Genomic DNA, 23475 nt, shown 5'->3' on the forward strand with positions numbered 1-23475 from the left:
CTTTTTAACACAATTTGTCCTTAATGCCTACTTGGAGTGGATGCCCTGGGCAGCTGACTACCCTCAAAGAGAAAGATGTGTGGTCCCTCTCTCTAACTCCTTTTTAAAAGAAGATTTTATTTACTTATTTTTAGAGAGAGAGGAAAGGAGGGACAGAGAAAGGGAAAGAAACAGTGATCAGTTGCCTCCCTCACACCCTGGGGACCTGGCCCTCCACCCATGTGTCCTGACTGGGAATCAAACCAGCAACCTTTGGGTCTGCAGGCCAGCGCTCAATCCACTGAGCCACACCAGCCAGGACATCCTCCCCCTAACTCTTCTTCTTGCTCAGGCTCAGCATCAGAGTGAAGAAAAGGGAGAAAGGGAGAGTGGATAGACAATAGATGGAGTCTGGGCTGGGAGTGTACTTTTGTAGGAGAGAAAACAGAAAAAAGTTTCCCCAAGCAATGACCAAACCACAATGGCCTCCCCCACAGGCTGCACACACTCTCCTGGCTTCATTTCTGGCTTTGCCTCTCCTGTCTCACCCCTCCTACCTTCTGCAAATACCCCAAATCCAAAAACTAAAGCATTTTTTGAGAGTGTGAGCGAGCAGTCACCAGACAGCCTCTCTGTAGATGAGAAGGAAGTCCATGACACCAAGAAGCAACTACTGAAGGACAGAGAGGTGAGTGTGAAAATAACAGTATTTGGGAGGTGGAGTTCATGGGGTTTCATTCAAAAAGGGGACACCAGGATTTTAAGAGCCCCGCATTTTATCCTCCCCAGCTTATGGGTGGGTGGTTCTTTTTTGTTCATAGGACAAACTCTGGTGCTGACAAGCAGGGAAATGGCTGAGGTGTCTTGTGGAAATTAGGGACCTAGTTAATCCCCTTGTAGGCCTTCAGGTTTTTAAGCTTAAGGCTTAAGAGGGTGGCTTTGGGCTCCACTCATAAGTTAGTGATATGAACAGAAACTCAAGTCCAGTGAATCTGAGTTTAAATGTTCTCACCCTTGGTGTGCTGGGGGGAAAAATGATGGACATGTGTGGTATACTATGGGCTCCTTTGGTTAACAGAGTCCCTGTAACTTTGACTAGTAGATATTTTGGAGGAATAAGTAAGTATAAAGGCTTTACAGCTCAGAGTGGTACCTAAAGCTACAAGTTCTTAGGATCTGAATTCCCATCACTTAAATCACCCTCTAGGAGTATACATTAGAGGTTCATGAAAGACAGCTCATCTCTCCTTCAAATTCACCAGGAGATGTGGCCAGGGCTGAAGGGCCCCTGTGTGTGCCATCAGCTCCCAGGGTGGTGGCTAGAAGCACAAAATGGCAGTGAGGAGGCTTGAAGGTTGCACGTCTGTCATGTCTCTCTCCACCTCAGTTTCATTGCAGGCTCATAGGGTTTAGAAGTACTCTCCTTACAGTGTGTGAAGGTTAAACAATATGCAGCCTATAAAATGCTTGACACTTAATAGGCTCTCATTAAAGGTTAGTTCCTTCCTCCATGTCCTGGAGGTAGGGGGCAGGCAGATTTTATTACTCCTCTTTTCTTGATGAAGAACTGAGGTGGGGTCCTGAGGAAGCTGCAGAGGACCACCCTTAACTTCCCCTGGCTTCTCAGATTGATGCCCCAGGGTCACCAGCCTTAGTCCAGGGCTCTCTATCCCTGCAGCGCCCTCTGGGCCCCACCACTCGACCCTGGTGTCTAGTGCACCAATCTGGCCCAGTCCACTGTACCTGGACTTTGAGAATCCACTCTTAGGTCCTGCCTGCAACAGGTAACTCCAATTGACAGCCAAAACAAGGGACTCTTGGTTCAGGGAGTGGTGGCTTCCTGGGCCAGCCTTGGCACTTTCGTCTCTGCTTTGAAGCATTCATCATGCTTTCCTTGTTGCATGGCTCTCACTCTCACTAACTGTCAGGTTTACAGAGAAGCCCTAGGTTCTCAGAGCTGCTGCATGTGGGCCAGAAGTGTGTGTGTGTGTGTGTGTGTGGGGGGGGGGGCTTTAGCTCTGCTGCCTCAGAACCCCGAAGTGCCCAAAGGCTACCTGTCAGGTCTGTTGCTCCTAGAGGGAAGGTGAGAGATGGTATTTACTGTGTAGGTCAGGCCTGACTGCTTACTCAAGGCCTGGAGCAAGACCTTGTTTTTTTAATTGCGGATCTAGCCTCACAATTACTAAAAGTCAGACAGTTTTCAAGCCTTTTTTCCGTACAACTGTCCCCTCCACCCTATTGAAGGGCCAGGGCTAAGACCTCCTCCATACCTAAGCGTGCACACCCAGCAGCCATGACTAGCCCTCCTCATTAGGGTCTGGAAGTGGATCCCGGAGAGGAGAAAAGGAAGCCAACAACCCCACACGAAGAGGAGCAGTCCTCACCTCTATCAACAGGAGAAAGCAGAAGATCTGGCGCAGTCAGTTGGTCGCAAAAGGGCTGGCTCGGCGCATGGAAGTATTTAGCAGGTAGCGTGCTATTACTGCCTAACAGGGTGTGAAAAGTAATATGAATGTGAAATACTGTGGGAAAATGGAGAGTTTCCAAAACAGGCAGCGAGGCCTCTCCACTGCTTGGCTTGGAAGGCCCCGAGTCTCTGCTGCCCCCTTGCGTGGCGCCAGGAGGCGCTGCTAGTGGCGCCTAGGAATGGGGGTGGGGGGTGGGGGCGGGTATCAGGGACCAGAGTGGGGGGTGGGGGGCGATGAGCACAGTGATAATGAGAGGATGATGGGAGATGGGGGTCAGTGCGGTGGCACACACTAACATCCCGTCGGTTCCCTCTCCTCAGTGCCAAGGTTGACGCCAGGCAGCCTCGCAGAACTCCAAGCTCCCACCCAAATGTACACAGAAAAACGTGAGAGTCAAAAAATAGATAATGGTCATAGGTTAGACGGAAAACAAGATTTGGGTAATTTTATGAAACAATTTATCAATCCAGATGACAGGATGTATGAGTATGTTTTCTGCAGGACATGGAAGTGGAGGTAAGATGACAAGTGGAAGTGAAATGTCTCCAATAGATGCTGGGTCCAGAGCGCACAAACGCGACAAGCATTCCGACACCGTGTCGTGCAGACGAAGCCCCCTGCTCCGAGACTGACGATAATCCCCGTCTCTGACACAATAGAGATTCGGGCTTTTCTGCCTCAGGGGGCTCAGCAAACCCTTATTGCCAAACCTCAGGCCGGCAACAGGGGGAGCCAGACCACAGGCAGCGCCTCCGCGCGGGGTTGGTGCCCAGGAGACTTTTCCATCGAGGGCAGAGCCCTCTAGAAAGGCACTAGAAAAGGTCTGGGGCTGGAGTCTCCTCCGCATATCGTAGAACTACCCTTCGACCCCCATCCCACCCAGCTGGGAGCCGAGTTTTGGGTGGTCGCCAGCTCTCTCAAATGCGAATGAGCTTTGCGATGGCCAACTGCCGACTCCGCACGCAAGGCAGGTCTGGTTGGAATAGCACTTGAGGCCCAGGAGGCCGAGGTGCGAATGCCTTGCTTTGGGATAGATGCCACCGCATTTGCGCGGCGTGTTGTCAGTTTGGAAACGCTTGTACCCACACTCTCACATTTCTCTGCTTTCGGGGCCTCGTGCAAGGCAGGAGAGCTGGCCTGCTCTTTAGAACATTTCCCTACACCAGACCTCGTCGGAGCAGCCGAGCGACGAAGCAGTTAGTTGCAGTTGGTTGCTGACATTGCTTTGGAAACAGACACTCCCCACCTCAACACACACAGCATATTACATATTCTAATTCACAGGTACTGAGGGTGTTCAAGAATGGATGGGTGCAGTCACTCTGGTGTTCTCATGCAAAATAACTCAACGTTCTAATCATAAATCAAAGTTTCAGAGTCTGCTTTTGCGACGGGCTCTCATGAAAGAGAAGGGGGTGCGTGTGTGTACCTGTCTGTGGTACGTACGCAGGAGAAGCGGAAGCAAAGACTACCACCAAGGCAGAAGGGTGGGGAAGGGTGGGGAGGGATGGGGACCAGGTGGCCGCCTCCGCCGTAACAAAGCCCTCGCGAGTCTCCAGCTTCTGGCCTCCAGTCCTGAACCTTATAGTCACGCCCCGGGCTCCTCCTCCCGGGGCGCGAAGGACGGCGCTGCTCCGGTAGGAGAACGCACTAGCCCCGCAGCACCGCGCCAGTCCCCTGGGCCCTGGCTTCCTCCAAAGCCGCCGGCGGCCCACCCTGTGCTCCCAGCCCCTCCCTCCGCCCCCGCGCCCTCCGGTGCGTCCGCAGCAACCCGCTCCGCCGCCAGCGAGTGAGGCGGGGCGCTGGCCACGCCGGGCTCGCGGCCTGTGTGCACCCCTGGACTAGTTTTAGGGCAATGTCCGGGGGCTGAGATTCCTCGGGGAGAAAAGGGAAGTCGAAACCTTTGGAAAGAAAGACAATAACTTCTTCGCTGGTGGCTCAACTGAGAGCGCCCGGTTGGAGTGCGGAGAGCCGGGGGCCCTGCCCCGAGGTTCATCCCGACGGCCCCGGACTCGGGCCCAGCGGCCAGCCTCTCTCCCCTTCCTTTCTCCTTTCTTCCCCGCCCGTTGTCCCCTTGTTTCTCCACTAGTTTTCACACGTGTTTTAAAAATTCATACGTGGGCACGTTTAAAAAGCAATTTCGCATTTTAAAGTCGGCAGCAGCAGAGGGAGAATTACAAATCGGATTGGATTTAATTAGCTGGTAATGCTCCTCTCATGCCCCGGTAATTAAACAGAGATTCTAGTGGCGCTTCAGGGCCCACAAGTGATTATTACAAGCATATTTTACATTTACATTAAAATGCTGTCCCCGGGGTGTAATCCAAGAACTGGCTCCGTTCATTCGAATTTCGAGCGCTGAGGCCAGAACACTGCTCCCCAGTTAGGGGAAGGGTGGCTTCGGGGGACTGTTGTTTAGTTTCCACGGCTGATTTTTAATGTCGTCGGGTTCTGTTTCAGAAAAGTAAGGAAAAACAGCTGAGGCTCCCCGGACAGGGCACCTAGGGTCTTAGACCCCACCAAAAACAAAGTTTTAAAAAAATTCTGAAGTGTGAATTTGTGCAAAGCCTAGAGCCCCTTTAGTGGGTCCCCACCAAACAAAGAGGCACGTCCAGCCCAAGCGGTACCTTCGGCCTCGACGGCAGACCGACTGGCTGCCCTGCGGCTGGACTCTGTTTTCTTTTGGAATCGGGAGCCGGGTTTGGTGACCTCTCGATCTCTCTCCTCTCTTCTCCCCCCTCGCGTCAGTCCCAGTTGCCAGGCTTCCTCCCTCTGCGACGTCCTGAGAACCTCCCCGGCCCAGAGACTTTGCCCGTCCGACTTGCTCACCTCGGTAACGGCGGTTCCAGTTACCTCCGTTCCAGCTCCACCACCTGGCCATTTCCAGGCTCTAACAGAAGCGCGCGTCCCTGTCGTCACCAGATTCACTCCTGCTTTTGATGAGAGCTGCTTCGCTTTGGGAAACACATTTCCTCTCCCCAAGAGAAAGGAATCTATTCTCCCGCACTGGCTTAAACACACGGCAAAATTTCTGTGGTGTGAGAACATTAGCCTGTAATAGCTTTGGAGTCCAGTAAAGACTGTCAGGAAATGGAGATAGGCCTGCTCAACTAACCGGCTCCCCCGACTGTCATTTCTGGAGCTGCTTCTTCTCCCACGGGCCCTCTACGTCATTTTTCCCTTGGAAAATTTTCTAACTGCTTCCCTTTTTTAAAATCTATGCTCTTATCTTTCTTAAACAAAGGATCCCTGGAAAGAACTACCTGAGCAGAGGAGCCCCTGCAATTTCATCAATCAGTGGCACATGCTGGCCAAGTACCAGGAGCGTCTTTGACTCTGTGTCTTCTCTGTGAAGAAGTGGTCAGGACACATACACTCTAAAGACCCATTTCATCTCTTAAATTGAGTACTTTTGAGACAAAACTTTCCCTTATATCTGAATAATCGAAGATATGTATAGAGGTAGAATTTCTATTTTATAGATATATATATATATGTATATATTTCAGTAATGTTCTGTGCCCAGATGCAGATAAGGAGGACATTTTAAACTTCTGATAGTGCCATCTCTGGCTGGTTCCTCCCTGGGCACAGAAAGAGCCCCTCGGGGTGGAGGGCACCGGATAGGTCTCCTGAACACAGCCACCATCCAAGTCCACGTATGGTTACATGATTCATTAGGACCCTTAATCCTCATCTGACCCTGCTGATTCAGGCACCACCAGTGGAACCTCATAAAACCGGCCAAGAGGCTGGCCAACATATGCATGAATTAATTAGAGTTGTGTGGGCCTTTGGCTTCCAGTCTGATGAACTGCCCCAGGGCTGCGGGAGGCAGAGGGTTTGGGGTCCTTTTGGCCTACAAGTGCCCTTTGGCCATACCAAGGCATGAGTGGAACACAGTGGGTGATCTGCAAGCTAACCCCCACCCCCTCGCCCCTTGAAGAGCAGCCTAATCACAGCAACTAAGGCTAAAACCTGGCAGTAGGTCCTTAAGAGGAGCAGGCAAGAATCTGTTCCAAGGAGGAAAAGGGAATGAGCAGTGAGCTTCTGTCTCATGGTATTACTATGAGACAGGGACATAGGGATGCCCAAAGAAAAAGAAGAGAAATGTTTAGTATTACTAAAAGGCATACATACTGAGCAACCCTCTCCAAGAATACACATATACACTCACACACACACACACACACATTGTAAAGGCTAAAGTTTATCGAGAAGCTGAAAATGCTCACAACCCTATTTACAAGGATAAGGGAAGGCGTGCTGGGAGGAGTGTGGGCTTGAGCCAATTTGGCAACCACGATTCTGGCCAGGTACCAGGAAGTCACAGAACACCCCAGATAGCAGGCCTGGCCCTATCCCTGGCAGGGGGCCCTGTGCATGGTACTTTTCCTACAAGGCACGTTCTCCTCTCCATCCACATCTGACCCCTAGACACAGGACAGTCAGGGTCAGACAATGTCAGGCAACAAGACCCCTTAGCGATTCTGGGGGCTGCACTGATGTAATTGAAGATCCCACCTGCTCTATATAGGGAGCAATCAACTCTGGCTTTATCTTGTCTCTTGTCGAATTAAAAAGGACAAAATGCCTGAGGTCTGTTAAGTTTACATACACTTATTTAATGCACTGCACAATTGACTTCTGTTGTTTTATAATGCATGTGCATTTTTAAATCTTTGCTGCCTCCTTTCATAACTCATACAAAACATCTATGGGCCACAACATGGCAACACCTCTCTTATAGTAGGAAGACAATTATTTCTGACCTATCTGGTGCATAATAATTTAGTCCTTTTAAATTTGAGTTGGTGGAGGACACACCAAAAAATGAGGAGCCACCTTTCTACAAATCTAGAATTTTACAATCTCCCTCTTTCTGCTTCTCTTCCTTCCCTTCTGCCTTTGTTCCTTATTCTTTAAACTCAGTCCCAGAGAAAGACACCCAGTTTGGAGTCTTAGGGATCCTTTGCTCTGCATGTGTCTCATCCTCTTCTTTCCAGATATTTTAAATTATAATCAGAAGGCATCTCACACCTTGACCAGGTTGTACTTGGTGTAAGCCCCTCTAAGTTCTTCAAAGCTTCCAGCTACCCCCCAGCAAGGCCCTACTGATCAGCAAAATAGATTCAAATGGAGTAACATGCATTATTCTAAATCCATAGAGATTATATTCCTATTTGCTTTTCCATGCATTGGGAAGCTCTGGGCGAATATGCAAAAAATTAATAACAATGGGAGAAGCAAATGGACAGAAACTGAAAAGCAGACTATTTTGAATATTTTGAGCCATGAAAATGTATTGCCTGTTTATTAGACATTAGTCAAGAACTATATTAGAGCTGCTAGATACTAATATTTTAGACATAATATCACATATTAAGAAGGAGAATCTGGAGGACATCTACTGAAAGTATAGGATTGAAAATATATAATAAACGTTCTGTTTTATTTGATGGGTCATACATTGGGAATCTGACTAGAGAATAGTATTTTTGTGCAGAAGAATAAAACTATAGGTGAGGCAAAAATGCACACTACTCAAACCCTCTTCTCCTATTCCCACATAAGACTATTTGTCAGTTTAAAGCCATTTTCTTCTCTGGTTAAATCAGGTCAGTGGAAACAGACTTGGAGGACTGGCCACGCACTCAGTCCTTAGGGAAAAGTCTAAGCTGGAACACAGATGAAAAAGAAGGATTGACATTTCCTGATAGATGCTTGAAAATAGACAATTTCTTGTAGAAGGAGAACAGGACCCTCCCATAGAAATGACTGCCTCTCAGCCCACTCCCTCCCCAGCAGTCTCAACCCCTCAGGGTGGGCTGCACACTCTGCCTTAGGATGCCTGCATCCTAAAGCACCAGGCTTTAGCCAGGTGCAAGAGTCCTTGTTAGGCAAATTCCAGGTAGGAAATGTAATGCTTTGAGGTGAAATTTTTAAAAAGGAGATTAAAAATTATGTTAATGCAGAAACAAAGAAGATCTACTAAGCAGAGAGGTGAAGAATAGACTCACTCCACCCTAGGTTATTAAATGCCCCCCCCATGTCAAAAAGGACCTTCAGTTAGAACGGCAGTGCTCTTTAAAAAAATACACAACAGACAGCTCCACCCACCAGGGGACGCAGCTCTTCAGCTCGCACTGGTCTGTGTCTCCTGCAGCCTTTCCTGTTGCATAGTCCCTGCTAGTAAACAACTTCAACCACTCGCATGGCAAAGGTCAAGTTGCAAAATCAAAGGGACCTTTAAAAACTCTCCTTTAAAGGTATCGTGTCTAGAACACCACATGGGGAATAATCTCTGCTCTACCCGCTTGTTTTAATAAACAAATTCTCCCCAGAACAAAAAAAATCAGGTTATCTTTTCCCGTGAAAACAGGTGGTTAATTGTGAGATTTCCAAGGAGGCACCGAGTTATATTGGAAACTGGAAGAGATTTCAGAAAAGGAACCAGGAGAAAAAACAGGCCAATATTTGTGAGACTCAAAAAAGTGGATTTGGAAGAAATGTGGGGCAGGACGGGAAGGGAAGGGAAGAGAGGTGAAAAACCCCTGGTTTCCTCAGCTGTTGGCTGAGGTTGGAACATTGGGTGCCAGAGCTTCCAAAGTGACAAGGGATGGAAAGTAAAATTATTTTTCCCAAGTCATGTCTTCCCCCAAGTAAAGATATACTTTCAGGCTAGAAGCCTTTTTTTCTCCCACAAGGAATGAACGTAGGTCACTTAGAATCAATTCTCATCTCTTAGTAAAAATAACAGAGTGATGGTAGAAGGAAACAGAAGGGGTCAAGGTGTTGGTGCTAAAAACTTCAAGATCGGGCCTGGCCTGGAGTGGGAATAGCCAAACGGGTTCTTCATATTTCACGTTTTATAGACAGTCTTTTCCCTAAAGGATATGCTTTCATTAGGTCATAAATGCACCAACATATGAGAGAGAGGGAAAGAGAGGTGTGTGCGCACGTGCGCGCACTCGTGAGCCTGGACATGGGTCGTGGATACGCGGGTTAGGCTGTGAGGGGAGGGGTAAGGGGATCGTCCAGGCGCCTAGGTCTGTGCCACCCAGCCAGGCGGGCAGGGGTCAGGGGTCAGGGCCCGGTTAGAGGAGGCTGCTTCCTATGGCTTCTCCTTTGCTTTCGTAGGCCATGCGTTTTCCGTGGATTCCACCAAAGCTCCTAACCGCCCAGAGTCCAAGCATTTACTTGCCTAAAGGCCATAAGAAAAAGGAGGATGGAGTGGGAGAAATGTGTTGTTTTCAACAGTTTGTTGAAAATTTAAATGGGGAGGTTTATTAGTGGGGGCCTCAGTGCCTGAGCCTGAGAAGGAGGGAAATGGGTTGTCTGGTGCCTTTCATTTTCCGCTGGAACCCAATTCCCAGATCGGAGCGGCTTGCCTCCGCCAACACCCACGAAGTACGACGTAGTGCTCTATGCCAGTCAGGAGAGAACTTTGCAGACAGAGATTCGTCCCGTCACTGCCAGCCCCATCGGCTTCTTTTAGTGCATTTTTCAAAGTGATTCGGAGTTATGCAACCAGCATCAGTTCGCCGCCTGAACCGACTCCCGGAGATTGTTTAAATTCACAGCACCGATTTCACACTGAGAAGCCAGTAGCAGTTTTGAAATCACTGTAAAACACCACCCGGATGATCTATCGTCTGTCTAGGCCAGATTAGCAAGACACGCGCGCATATTCTATGTTTAAATCACACCCTGAAATCCGGAGAAAATATTTCAGTAGGGATTACACGCGACAGAGCAAAACTGGAACAATAATTATTTCCCTCTCTTTAGATTTCCTGTTCCTACAGAAAGCGTTGGTATCAAGGACGAGTTAGGTAATGTGAGCTAAAAGGCAAGCAGGTCGCTGTCGTTTAAACCCAATCACAGTTCGTAGTTCAAGGAAAACTGCCTTTAATTGACACCGTGTATATTCCTCTTCTCCTCTCGGGCTGCCCAGGCAGGGACGCCCCCAGGAGTATTTATTTCCAGGGCTTTTGGAAACAAAACAACCAACCCGGCCTGCTGTGTAAAAGAGCGCTCCAAGATGGACTGCCGGAGAAAGGCTTTTTGACCTCTGTGGAAATTAGTCATATTGACAGACGCCGGGGAAGGTAAATTACCCCGCGCGCTGACGTTACGCAGAAGCGCGCCGATGGCTACTCCGCCGCGGCGCCGAGGGGGCCGGAGGCTCCCAGTTCAGTTCCCTCTGATTCCTACAAAGCCCGGCTTTGCTTCTCCAGGGCCTGCTGTGTCAACGTGAAGCCAACGGGGAGAGCGGTTTACAAGAAAAAGAGATGGTGGTATAGAGAGAAAGAGCAAGAGAAAAGTAAAACAAACAAAAAAAGGTGGAAGGAAAGAAATGCTGTGCGCCTTTGTGCGGAGGAGCTGAAGGACTGAGCAGAAAACGCGCAAAGTCCGAAGGGGAGGGAGGGAGGGGGAGGCAGGGAGGGAGAGGACTGCGCGGCTCCGGGCTCCCGGGTCCGCCACTTGGGAGGTCCCGGCCCCAGCCCAGGCCTGGCCGAACGTCCCCCCGGGAGGCTCGAACTCGGGCGGGGTCACAATTACGCCTCGGCTCCAGGCAAGGACTTAAAAACCAAGTGGCGGGGACCGCAGTCTGGAAGCAAGGCCCTGCGGTCATCAGAGGGGTCGGCCCCGTGCACAGGAACCTTTTACAAGGCATGTGGGTACAAGGAAAAAAAAAATCAAAATGAGCCACTTTCATCCAGCGTGGCCCATGAAAATAAAAGCTGCCTTTTAGAGGGGGCGGACGGGAGTTTTGAAATTCAGTGTGTGTTTTGCTTTTATATAGTTTTGTGGCTTTACCTGATAACATAGGGGGAAATTGTGGGGGAAATAACTGCTAGATTTCTTTTTTCCGGAAGAGGGCTGTCCTAAGGGGTACACAGGTTTGTCCCAAACCAGCGTGCGTCCCAGGCCTGCTGGCAACTGACTACGTCCGTGTAGACCATTACGGACAGAAGGAGAACAGAAGGAGAACAGTGGTGTAACTGGATTATTGTTGACGTAAAATTGGGTCCAGTGGTCCCACAACTTTTTTTTTTTTTTAACGGAGTCTGCAGGGAGGGCAGAAGGGAAACCGCCCTCTGGTACAGCAATCTGACTTTACCAGAGATTGTTCCAGAAGGCTTCTGTAAGAGCAACTGGCATTGGGTACAAAAGACCCAGGACAGGTCTCAAACACGAGGCGAAATCCGCCCCGCAGCTGCAGTGTGGGCGTCCCCCCGAGCCTGGTCGCAGGCCCTTGTATCCCTGGAAGGGGCCGGACAGCTGGCCTGATCCTGGAGGTGGAGCGCAGAGCGGCGCCCTCCGGCGCAAGGCCCGGGGCAGGGCCGGGGCTGGGAACGCCGCTAGGTCCTCCTGGACTTGGGCTCTCCCATCTCCTGTATTTGTCCCCTAGAGGAGGCTTTTTTTTGTTTTTGTTTTTTTTTTAAGAGAAAGGAGGCTCTCCAAGCCAACTTCTCTCGCAGCGGGAAGTAGGTAGAGGCAGCTGCACAGATATTTTGAAGGAAAATTTGCTTATCTTGAAGTTAGAACAAAACCAAACCCGCTCTCTCTTTTGCCTCCGGCCCTCCTCTCTGGCCCAGGCCGGTGGAAACACGCCAAGTTTCACAGTAAAGAGGACCTTGGGGGTAGGGGTGGGTGGGGTCTAGAGATCCCAGCAGAATCAGGGTGAAGTGCACCTTCTTTTCTGCCTTCCATCCCCTCTCCTGACCACCGCTGCTCCCCGGGAGCCCGAGCAGTCGCCCTTGGGAGGTGAAGGAAGGAGACAGGAATCTCCGTAGCCTCCAGAGGACTCAGGAACGCAGGACATTTGTTTATTTTTTTAAACAAAGGCTTAAAATAAGTCCAAGAGTTTCTGCAAAGAGGTTTGCAACCTGATGTGTGTCCAGGAATGCAAAACTTGAGACCCGACTAGCGAATGTTTGTCCCGTAAAAATTGGGGTTTGCTGCACCCCCTCTCACCTTGGAGATGCCCCAGTCAAGCTTCCCGGCTTGGGCCACAGCAGGATCCCCCCCTCCCCCGCCTTGTCGCCCTCCTGGATCAGACTGGGTCCTTGCGGGCGAAGCAATCCTAGCAGACAGTCCTCAAACCCTCCCCTCCTCCTTGGGCTCGACGCAGGCCCCCTTAGTAGCCCAGGCTGGCGGGACAGAGCTCCACTGGGGAACAGAGGAAGCGAAGCAGCAGCCAGGCCCGATACTCCCCTCTTCGATCTTAGGTTCAATTTTCCCCGCACCCTCCTCCCTCGCACCCCAGCTCGCCCTACAGGACTTTGTGCCGTGCGGTTCACCCCAGCTGCCCAGGGGGCTCACCCCACGTCCCAAACGCCGCGCCCCTACCCACCGGATTGCCTTCGGGGCCCCTCGGTGCTGGGTTGACGGCGAGGCGTTGTTGCCTGGCGGGCGAACAGGAACCACCAGGCTCACCAGGTCTGCGCTTTTAGCAGCCGGGTAGCCCTGCGGGTCGAAGATGATCAGAGGAGGAGGAAGTGCAGAGAAAAAAAAAAAGAAAGAAAGAAAAGGAAGGGGGAAAAAACCTAACATACACACACGCACGCAAAACCAACTTTGGGGTTGGACCTTTTCAATTTCTCACGAAGCGACCTGGAGTATCTGGAGAAGGTTTTTGAAGACGTTTAGGAGGGAGGGTGAGTTTTCTGCTGAGAAACTCAATCTGCCATACAGTAGCGGCCCCATCTGGGATCTGTCACTGCTGACAGCACCACGGGGCACAGCCGTGATCTTCTGCACAGCCTGCACTCCCCGAAATACCCTCCTTAATCAAAGGATGTCTGCGCGCCCGATCTCGGCGGAGCGCGCCGGCGAGTTCCAGCCTCGGCCCACCCCTCCCCACGGCACAGCCACGGCCCCTCTCGTCTTCCCAGAACATTAATTAAAAGCGGAAAAAAGACCAAGGCTGATGTCATTCCTCTCAGAAGATCATAAACGTAAAAGAGGCATCCTGTGAGAATCCCTGAAAATGACTTTAATGAATAATTTCAGAGACAGTTATGGCTTTGGGTGATTACTGAGCGAGAATATGAAAACCAGATTTGCAAAGTGAAGGCGATGGTCAGGCGGCCAGGCGGCCACTTTCCCATTAAAACCGCACCAACTTTCCTTCAGTACCAAGTTCTAGTTACAGACTTACACTGCATTTTCTTCTTTAAAAGTAAAAGCAACAAACACCCCCTCCCCCACCAGCGTTTCTGCCTGACCCTAAAGAGAAAAAATGTCAGTTTAAGGCAACAACAACAATCCGCTTTGAAGAGAAGGCAACCATTCCCTGGCCTCAGTGGCCACTGGCCTCCATCTTTTTTCACCAAGGAAGTATTTACTGCCATCTCGATTTAGAATAAAGTTTTTGGATATCTTCTTGGCACTGTGCTCAATGAAGGTTGAAAACGTCTTCTGCTCCTTAAGTCCACCATTTGTTCTAAATCCTTTCAGCTTCGCAACCCTACCTCTTCCAGAAGAATCTGCAGGTCTCGCTAACTTTGTAGTTAGTGTTCACCAATGGATTTGAAGGCGGGTCTACAACAAGAAATACTGTCTTTGAAACTATCTGGCCCCCGGGAAGCATTGGGTTGGGTCCGTTTGGCTCACGATCAGTGTGTTAGATATACTACCTGGGAACACTGAGTTGTTAGTTGGGGAGGGAGAAGAGAAGGTGAGTACCCTGTGGTCCTTTATATTAATGGTCTAACTGCCTGCAAGCTTGTCTCCTTCACTTGGAAATATAAAATGAGATTCTCTGTGATGGACCTGTGGCTCATGTTGATTCAATCCACCTATTGTAATTCAAGTGAAAGTTAATTTATGCTGCATGCAAAAAAGTATTAGGGGCAAAAGCAATGTGGAGTTTTGTTGATGTTAGTTGTGTGTGTGTGTGTTTGAGTGGTCTGAATGATTCAGACTATTTGATAGCCCTAGCCCACTATCACCTTCCACTTTCTGAGAAGACTACCACCAGGATCCACCTTAAGGTAGATGCTGGAGAAGCCACTTGCCAACCCTGTGGGAAACTCCTTTGTGCAGCCACTGCCTGCCCTTCCCCCCACTGGAAGCACAGATAGGTTCCTCCTACTCCAATCAGTAAGTATTCAGCTGCCTAAAAGCCTCACTCTCCCATCCAAGTACTAACCAGGCCCGACCCTGCTTAGCTTTCCAGATAGGATGAGATCTGGTGTGTTCAGGGTCATATGGCCTTAAGAACAGTATAGGAAATGGAGAAGCCAAAGAACTTATATATACAACCCATGGACATGAACTGAGGGGAATGGATGCTGGTGGGAGGGGCAGTGTTGGGTGGAGAGGAATAAAGGGGAGAAAATAAATGGGACAACTGTAATAGCATATTCAATAAAATATACTTAAAAATAAAAGCCTCACTCTCTATCCCTAGCCCCCAAAGACTCCCCCCCCCCTTGGGATAAGAGTGGGTGGAAGGGGGAGCCAAGCTCTCTCAAATGTGACGTTTTCACTGATTTATGAGGAAATGATTCTCTTCCGTTCCAGATTACATGAAGACACTTTGGAGGTTGGTGTATTGAGTGCCTTGAAGAATCGAGGAGGAGTGAACATTGGGAAATTTTCTCCATTGGATTTCCTGTTTATGTTCGATAACCTTGGCCCTCCAAGTAGAGCTTCTTGTTACTACACTCAAAACATGGGCTCTGAGTTATTTTCTCACTAAATTCACCGTAGTCTCTGAGTACACACTAAGCTTAGTCTTTGCACCCTGTGTGCAAATGAAAAGCATCTTCTGGATTTGCTTTGAGTCCTTGCATTGACCATTTAAATTGAGGTACAGAACTGATCCATGGTATGGCTAACTCTCTCCCTGTCGAGACTTTAAATATTACAGGTCTTGCCCCCCCCCTCATCTCATGCTGGATCAAGCCACCCCAAATCGTCCAGTGTTTCACATTGCCGGGCTGAGAGTGTGCCAAGGGTGAGAGACAGGCTTCGGAGGGTGGCTGTGGCCTCAGGCTGTGGTTCCCAAATGTCGGGGGGGGGCGTTGAAAATTGCAAACTTCCGATTTCCTCCCTGACCTGCTAAATCAGAATTTCTGGTAGAGGGGGAGTTGAAATAAAGGCTGAATGTATCATCTTTTCAAGGTCTTTGGGGATTTCGGATAACTGGCCAGGTGTGGGAAGCTCCAGTGTGAAGGGTTCTGGAGCTGGATCGTCCCAGCGACCAGGACAGTGCCCCAGGCGCCAGCGTCGGAGGGCTGAGGTGTGGCCTTCTGTCCAGGAATTATACGAATACATCCAGTCGCTGCTCTGATCTTTGAGACATAGTGCGGGACAAAGCTTCTACCAGTTATGCTTGTGTCAGTGTTTTGCGCCAAGGACAGCTCTGGAGTGGTAAGGGGCAGGGAGGCCGAAGGGGGTCTAGAGCATCTGCTCCTTAGATCCATCAGGTGTCAATAGCAGGTGCCAAGACTGAGGCTTGGAGAGAAGTCCTGGTCTGTAATTAGCCCTCCACCCCACTAGGCAGAGACTCTTACTATTTTGGCCCCCAAAGCTGTAGGGGTCGAGCGGGTGCCAGTGCAGGGAGGGCACCCCTTAGAGTGGCCTAGACCCCTAAGGGCCTCCCTCTTCCCCTCCCCTGGCCGCCTCGGGCACCGCAGCCAGGCCGCGGCGGGAACAGCACCCTAGGCCGCGGGTCGGGGCCGGATGTGGGAGGTTTTCCAGGCGGAACGCACCAGACCTGGGAGTTGGAAAATTTACAGTGGGGAGGAGGGACAGTGGAAAAGTTAACCGGCTCTGCCTCACCTTAAACAAGGAAAACAAAAAACGTCTTCTGGGCTAAAAATACAAACTTAGAAAGTCCCAATGCACAGGCGAGCGGCGAGTTCCAGCTGCCGGCCTGGCCCGGGGAAGACTTGGCCGAAGCGGCCGCCCCTTACACCCAGCTCGGCCGCGGTGGCTCCGCGCCGTCTGCCCTGACGTCAGCGAGGCTCCGGCCCCGCCGCGGCGAGATAGGCAGCGCGGCCGGGCGCGGCGCTAATCACTCCCAGATGTCCCGAATAGCGGAGATAAAGACGGACGGAGCGGCCGGGAATAAATTTGTAATCAGGGCTCCACCATCTGATCATCAAAGCGGCCCAAATGCCGGGAGAATTTGAAGAGAATGTGCGCGCAGGGCAGGAGGGTCGTGCTCGGGCCGAGCGGAGGGGGCGCTCTCCGGGCAGGACGCGGGAGCCGGGGGCGGCCGGGCTTCGGCGCGCACGCCCGCAGGCCCGCCGCCCGCCCGGCCCTGGCCGCTCGCCCGCGGTCCGCCCGCGGGGCCCGGGCCGGCGGCGGCGGGCGGGTGGTCGGGAGGCGCGCTCGGAGCGGCTCGGCCCCCGGAAACGTGGGATTCGTTTCCTCTCCGGGAGTTCGCTCCCCGCTCCTCCTCCCCTTACGAACAGTTAAAAGACACCTTGTCCCCCTCTCTGCCGGGAGACGTAGACTCTGCAGCGCGGCTGAGCTCGAGCCCCGGTTCTGGGCCGCAGCCTGAGGGCGGCTCCAGGGTCTTTGTCTCCCAAGAGATCCTGGGCTCCGACAGGCCAGGCGTCCTATTGGTCCCTAAGGCCCCGTAGCGTCCGTTCCTCCCACTGGGATCCGAACCACAAGAGTTGGGTCTGGTGGATGGGTTCCCTCAGGCCAAGTGATCCAGAAAAGCCGGGCAGTGCTCAGATGCAGCTGTCTACAGGGCATAGGCCACAAGCCTTCTTTCCAGATCATCTTCTCTTGGCATCCACCACCCGTCTCTTTTCCAAATCCAGGCACGTGGATGGAACTGGCGGGCAGGGAGAGCGCACGGCAACTGTGGAAGAGAAAATCGCCAGCCGCACACGCGGCGTTAGACACAGCGTTTCCTTAAAGGCACAGGGATGACTGAGAAGTTTCCCGCGCTTTGCAGACCCGCAATGCAAACACTGTCCAGGCTATTGTGGTGCACTTTGCACAGTTTACTGTCCCCTGCACACCCATCTCAAGCTCTCTCAAGGGGAACGGCTCTCTCTGAAAAGCAGCCCGAAGGCCTCCTTCCAATCCCTGTGGCTTTGCACTTGAGCTCACTCTTTCTTACCCTCGACACTCTATCCTGCAAAATACGTGTGCACACAACATATTCACCCTCCTGTTATCTTAACAGCTGGGTGAGATACCAGCTCTGCGATCATCGCGGTGGGGAGTGGGTCCTGCCGTCCTGGCCCCACTACTGCACTCGCCTTTCGTGGAGACCACCAAGCCGCATGGCCCTCCCACGCTTGAGGAGGGCAGCCTGGGCTGGAGATCCACCCTTCCCAGGCGCCCTATCTACTGGCTATTCCGCTCAGAAGCTGGAACTTCCCATGGATCACTGGAAGGGGCGACCTTCGGAATTCAGAAGGCAAGAAGAACATCAGGTGATCTTGTTGTCATCTTCTTGGCATCTTGACCTGAAAAAGCTCTTAAAGCTGCCGTCAGTGTCCCGGCTGGGAGGTGAAAGTCCTGGAAAACCGAGCCTGAGAGCAGGGAGTGTGCTTAGGTCCCCCCCTGTTGAGTTTTCCAAATCACTTCCCAAGAAAATTGAGAATGGGTTTGTAGGGCCCAAACACACACACACACACACACACACACACACACACACACACACACACACACACACACACACACACACACAGCAGCGAGCCGTAGCCCGGCTTGTGCTCCAGGGTTATCAGGCGCTGGGCCTGCGCGGCGGCCTGTGGCCCAACCCTGACAGCCAGATCTACCATCAATTTACCTTCCGCCGCCCCAGCTTCCCATTTAGCTTTTAACGTCAAATCCTGCATTTTTGTCGGCTCCGGCCTGTCTAGAGAGCTTGTGATTTCGCTGCAGGAGTGATTGCTTTTAACAAAATGGCAGCAACCACATTATCCGAGCAATTAAAACAGAGACCTTTTAGCCGTCCCGCAAGGCAGGAACTGGAAAACTTTTTTAAGGAGAAAGAAAGGGAGTTAAAAACAGATATAAATGTGTAGAGGAGAAAAGCATGGCAGCCCCATGCGCACGAGAAACGCCTGTCCAGCACACCACTCACTTGCTCTCTTGACAGCACAGGGCAGAGCTGCTGGGAGGCTGGAGTGACTCATAATCTGGGTGTCTTGCCGGTGGGAGTGTCGGGCCTTTTAGGGTCCGCCTCTGGTTAGGCAGTTTGGGCTCCTGGGTTGTTGGTCCTGCCTCAGGTCTGGCTTTCGGGTTCCTGGTGGACAGGAATGTTGAGGTGGTTTGAAGTGTGGGGTCTTCTGCTGCTGCTGGGCGGGAGGAAGCAGTGTGGCAGGCAGGAGAGGAAAGGAGAGGAGAGGGGAGCCTGGGCCCAGGCCGGACAAAGACAGTGGATTTCTTGAGAGCGGGTTTACAAGCTTGTGTAGAAGCGAGCTGCCCGGTCCCAACGGTGCTGCCAGAGTTCTCTGGTTCCCTTCAGCTGGTGTTTAATAAACCAGAAAAAGTGTTAAACTAGCAGAAAAATGCATTAAGGCTCAGATGGCGAAGTAGACCAGCTACTCAAGTCAAGCGCTAGCACACATGCATGATGAAGATAACTCCTTCCTGGCTCCTGTTCTGAAAACCTCCCCGCCTCCCCACCATTCACTCCACTACTTCGGGAGACGCTTTCCATCGACCCCCTAAGATCTGGCCCGTGTCCTTCTCTTCAACGGATTAAAGTAAAGATGCCAAAGGTGGCAGGAGGCAGGAGAGGGAGGAAGCCACTCGGTCAAACGGACGGGGATCCGGAGAGTAATAGAAAAATCAGGGCGCGCCTCCCTCCGCCCCCCAGTGCTATAAACAAAGGCAAGTGTCTGTAAACACAGCCCCGCGCCCACCACGTCGGCCCAGCGCCGGCTGACCCGAGGGGAGAAAGTTCAGATCGTTTTGGCCGAGTTGTTCTAACCCCTCGCCCTCGCGTTGTCAGCTGCCCGCAGAAGAGACCCGCAGAGCCACTCGCTGTCTCTCCCCCGGCCCTTGCGAATTCCCCTGCTGCAGGCGGCGCGCTCCGAGTGGGCACAGGCCAGGCGTGGGAACCGTTGGGATGTGAGGGGAGGGTCTGCGCCCGAAGCCGAGGTGCGAACATCACCCCGAGGATGGGTTCCAAGATGGAAAGCCTCTGGCAAGCCTCCCTAACACCAGATTTATATACGTGGCGTTTCATGAAACAAACCGCTTTTTAATACGTTTCACCTTTCTTCCCTCCCCCCTCCTCACTCCTCAATCCCTCCCCTTTCCCCCCTCCCAGGCCTGCCAAGTCCTCTAAGGCGCACCAGTTTCCCTGGTTCCTAGCGCGGAGGTTGAGGCTCGAGCCAAGACCGCGGGCCAAGGAGGCCTCGGGGACTTCCTTCCGGGTCGTGCTGGGACTCGGAGAGACCGAACCTCCGGCGGGGTCCCGTCCCGGGGGGCTGGTAGTCGGGCAGGGAGTCGCTCGCTAGGCTGGCATGCGGCCGGGAAGACTTCAGACACCGCACAGTTAATATTGAGTTCCCTGTAGCGCCTTGTAAATCTGGCTCCCACCACCCACCCCCTTTAAATCCTTGGTCGCGTTCGAGATTTCTTACTCGATGTTACCTAAGTTCCTTGCTACCTAATCAGGGACTTCTCCGAAGGCCCCCCCCTCTCCCCCCAGCCTGCTCAGAGGGGAGTTCACAGCACTCCGCCCCCACCACCCCCACGCCGTCGAGACCACGCGTTACCTCCTCTTTTCTCTTTCCTTTTCCCCTCTCCTTTCTTAGATGAAAACCCTGTATTTTGAGTTAAAGGCTCTAATGCCTGGGATCCTCTCCAAACCTCCTCAGCTGAAAACGCGCCCCCCAACAGAAGCCTAGGTCCCCGCCGAATGGCTTCTGGTTGATTTCAGGAAAACGAGGACACCTTCCCACCTTCTGGGGGAACTGAGGCCTTTCTCCAGCCCAGACCCTCTTCCTACAGACAACTCAGGGTTTTCCTGGGGGGTTGGGGGGGGGCCTCTGGGAGGAGCCCAGGCGCTGTGGCAAGATTTTCATCAAGGACCCGTCTCTTTTTGGGACCACCACGCCCTGGGGAGACGACTGCTCAAGTTGATTGGTCGAAATCACTGACTCTTTCAAATAAAGTTAGAGGCAATCATGATAATTTAGTTTACTTCTGAATATTTTAAATATTATGAAAACAAATATAACAGTTTTGTTTTCAAAACTCTTTTGAGGTATCAACTATTAAAAGATTGGGGTTTTGTAAAAAAAACACACAGTGGTTTATTGAATACTTACAACGTTTACACCTTCAATATTAATTAAATTCCACTTAGTTTTAGAGGACGGAAGTGCACAAAACAAGTAGCTGCTGGGAACATCTTCAAATAGAGAACAACCACAGACGAAACGACAGCACGAGATACCGCCCCCAACGGAAATGTTAGCGGCCCCGTTTTCCGTTTTGAAATAAAGCTTTATAATCCCCAGGAATATTTATACCCAAAGGCCAATGATTAAAGATACACTTCACATACACACCAATGTCCGCTGTCTGTTACGTGGAAGGGTAGGTGGGCAGGGGCCACGCTGGTGTCTACACAGCCAGGGGGGAACATTCAAACACAGAGAATCTACGAGACGCCGGGATCCCTTACCACGCGGGAGTGTCCTCTTCATATTAAAATATGGAATGCTTTTCTTCAAATATCCACTATTTTTGGAGGGGGAGGTGGGGAGCGGATGCCTCAAAGGGGGGCAAAGAGAAGGGAGGCAAATTGCACATAAATAAACCGGATGACTCCAAATGCAAGTAGTCCTCGGGTCGGAGCGCGCAGAGCTTGCCCGGAGTCCTGGCTCTACATCCGGCTCCTGGGCCCCAGCTCACTAGCGCTCTCCTCCTCCTCCTCCTCCTCCTCCTCCTCACTGCTTGAGCTCCAGGGCCCAGACGTGCTGCGGCCAGCCCGTCCGGCCTTTGCTTTTCTTGTCGTTGCTGCTCACTGTGCTTTTCAAGATTTCGTTCTGGGCAGAAGGGAGGCGAGGGGGAGAAAAGTGGAGAGAGAAATTCAGAGAGGAAACCTGGTTCCACGCCACCCCCGCGCTCCCCGGGCTCGAGAAGACAGAGAGACAGGGAGGAAGGCTTGGGAGGTGGGATGGCTTTCATTCCTCGCCCCTGCGGAAAAGCTACGAGGACTGGCGCTGCCCTAGCTACAGCCCAGGCCTCCGAGCGCCTGCAACCCTCAAATACCAGATAGGCACGTTTATAAGCAACCACCCGTTTTCATGTCCTTTATGGAGGACCTGGGGGCCCTTAGCGGGGTTGGCGCTAAATGTGGTTTCCCCGGTGTCGATCGCAATCCCAGATCCGCACTCTCAGGAAGAAAGGGAGAGGTTCCCTCGCCCTGGTTTGGGCCTGTGGGCCGGCGGCTCTCCACCCCCAGCTCAGCTTCTCCTCCAAGGCCTCTGAAACCCCTGGGCATTCTGGAGGTCACTCGTGTACGCAGCGCCTAAAGCGCCACAGGCCCCAAGGAAGGAACACTCGACAAATAGGATTATTTTTCAGGTCCCTTTTGGCAACCGCCCTGCTCTGAGCACCATCACCTTAAGAGAACTTGGTAGGGACTCGAGAAAACTAATTTTCAGTTATAATTTCGAGTTACTGTGAACAGCGGTGATCATAGTAATATTTACTCTTTGTCTTAAAATGCGCAGGTCGATGCAAATAAAAGAAGAAATACCCATGAAATGTACTCATCTGATAAATTGCATTTTAACCTCATGGCCAAAGAGAAACTGGAACTGCATTTTGAAGTTAAAAGTGCTTATTTCGTGTTTAGCTTTATGTCTTCAGGGCACAGTAAGAACAACCATAAAACTCTCTTTGAATCAGTGGCGGCCTGGTTCTCAAACGGTGGCAATGGAATCAATAGAAACATAATTGGAATGGAGAGCTTATGGGAGACTGATTTTTTCGGAGTACCTCGAAGCATTGGATTGGAGGCCCCGTGCTGTTCCAAAGGCCACAGAATGAGGGTTCTGGGCCAGCGCTATCGGAAGATCAGGAGCGACCCCGAGACTTCGAGGTCCGCCCTAAGCGCCTGGGAGATCAGCGGTGACCGGGAGGGAAGATCGCCAGCGCGAAGCACCCCTCTTAACCTCCTTCTTCTCCTGCTGACACCCTCCCTCACCTCCTCTGCCTTTTCGGGGAACCATCCCTACCGCGAGCTGGTGCAAACAACGTAGGCTCAGGAGGCGGCCAAAGAAAGCAGGGTGCTCTTGCTCAGCCCATGTGGAAAGAGACCGGGAGCACCAGCCACTCGAACCCCGCAAACCCACTGCCCGCTGACCCCTGGTACTAACCAGTTCTTTCTTCCTTTTCTCTTCTTTCACATCTGTCTTCTTGATTTCCGCCTTGAAGGCCTCCGCCTCGCCGTTCTGGTCGTCCTTGGCCAGCAGGTCCATGAGGTAGGCGATGTAGCTGGTGGCCAGGCGCAGTGTCTTGATCTTGGAGAGTTTGGTGTCGGCGGGCACGTTGGGGATGCACTCGCGCAGTTCGGCGAAGGCGCTGTTGATGCTCTGAGTCCTCCGCCGCTCCTTGCGGTTGGCGGTGCCCCGGCGCTTCACGGGGCGCGGCCCCCCCAGGCCTGGGGGCCCGGCGCCCGGCGGCACCCCCCCGTAATGGGAGTGGTCGAGGCCGGCGGCGCCGCTGGCATAATCGGGGCTGTAGGATAGGGCCATGCTGTAGTCGGGGGGCGACATCTCGGGGTGGCCGATGAGCCAGCCATGGAAGTAGGGGTTCTCCTCGTGGCTGCAGCGGCTGGCGGCGGCGGCGGCAGCTGCGGCGGCGGCAGCGGCGAACGGGTAGCCCTCATGGTGCACCACCGGGTGGTGGGGGAAGCCCCCCACCAGACTCATCTCGCCCTCCGCGCCCCTCCACGCGCCCCAGCGTGCGCGCAGCCCCGCCGCCCCTTGGGCCCGGGCCCCTGCTTCGGCGCTCGGCGGCCTCCCCCACCCCCCACCCCCCAGCCCCGGGGCGCCCGGGCCGGCCCGGC

General features: G+C 52.3%; 1 protein-coding gene across 1 annotated transcript; it reads right to left on the reverse strand.

The window, feature by feature from the left end:
- Positions 1-20576: 20576 nt before the first annotated feature.
- On the reverse strand, positions 20577-23404 carry HAND2 (heart and neural crest derivatives expressed 2). The gene is made up of 2 exons (XM_037156386.2): positions 22784-23404; positions 20577-21445 (listed from the first exon to the last, which is right to left on the reverse strand). Exons 1-2 carry the CDS (start codon positions 23336-23338, stop codon positions 21347-21349), a joined length of 654 nt encoding a protein of 217 aa, XP_037012281.1. The 5' UTR covers positions 23339-23404; the 3' UTR covers positions 20577-21346.
- Between the last annotated feature and the right edge of the window lie 71 nt (positions 23405-23475).

This window comes from Artibeus jamaicensis, unplaced genomic scaffold (assembly GCF_021234435.1).
Source record: "Artibeus jamaicensis isolate MK-2021 breed Jamaican fruit bat unplaced genomic scaffold, CSHL_Jam_final scaffold_537, whole genome shotgun sequence".
Taxonomy (NCBI): domain Eukaryota; kingdom Metazoa; phylum Chordata; class Mammalia; order Chiroptera; family Phyllostomidae; genus Artibeus; species Artibeus jamaicensis.

Excerpts from the sequence above, each read along its gene's own strand:
- HAND2 (XM_037156386.2), bottom strand. The coding sequence starts at position 23,338 with ATGAGTCTGGTGGGGGGCTTCCCCCACCACCCGGTGGTGCACCATGAG. Across the intron at positions 21,446-22,783 it reads AGAAAAGGAAGAAAGAACTG|AACGAAATCTTGAAAAGCAC; the intron begins GTTAGTACCAGG and ends CCTTCTGCCCAG.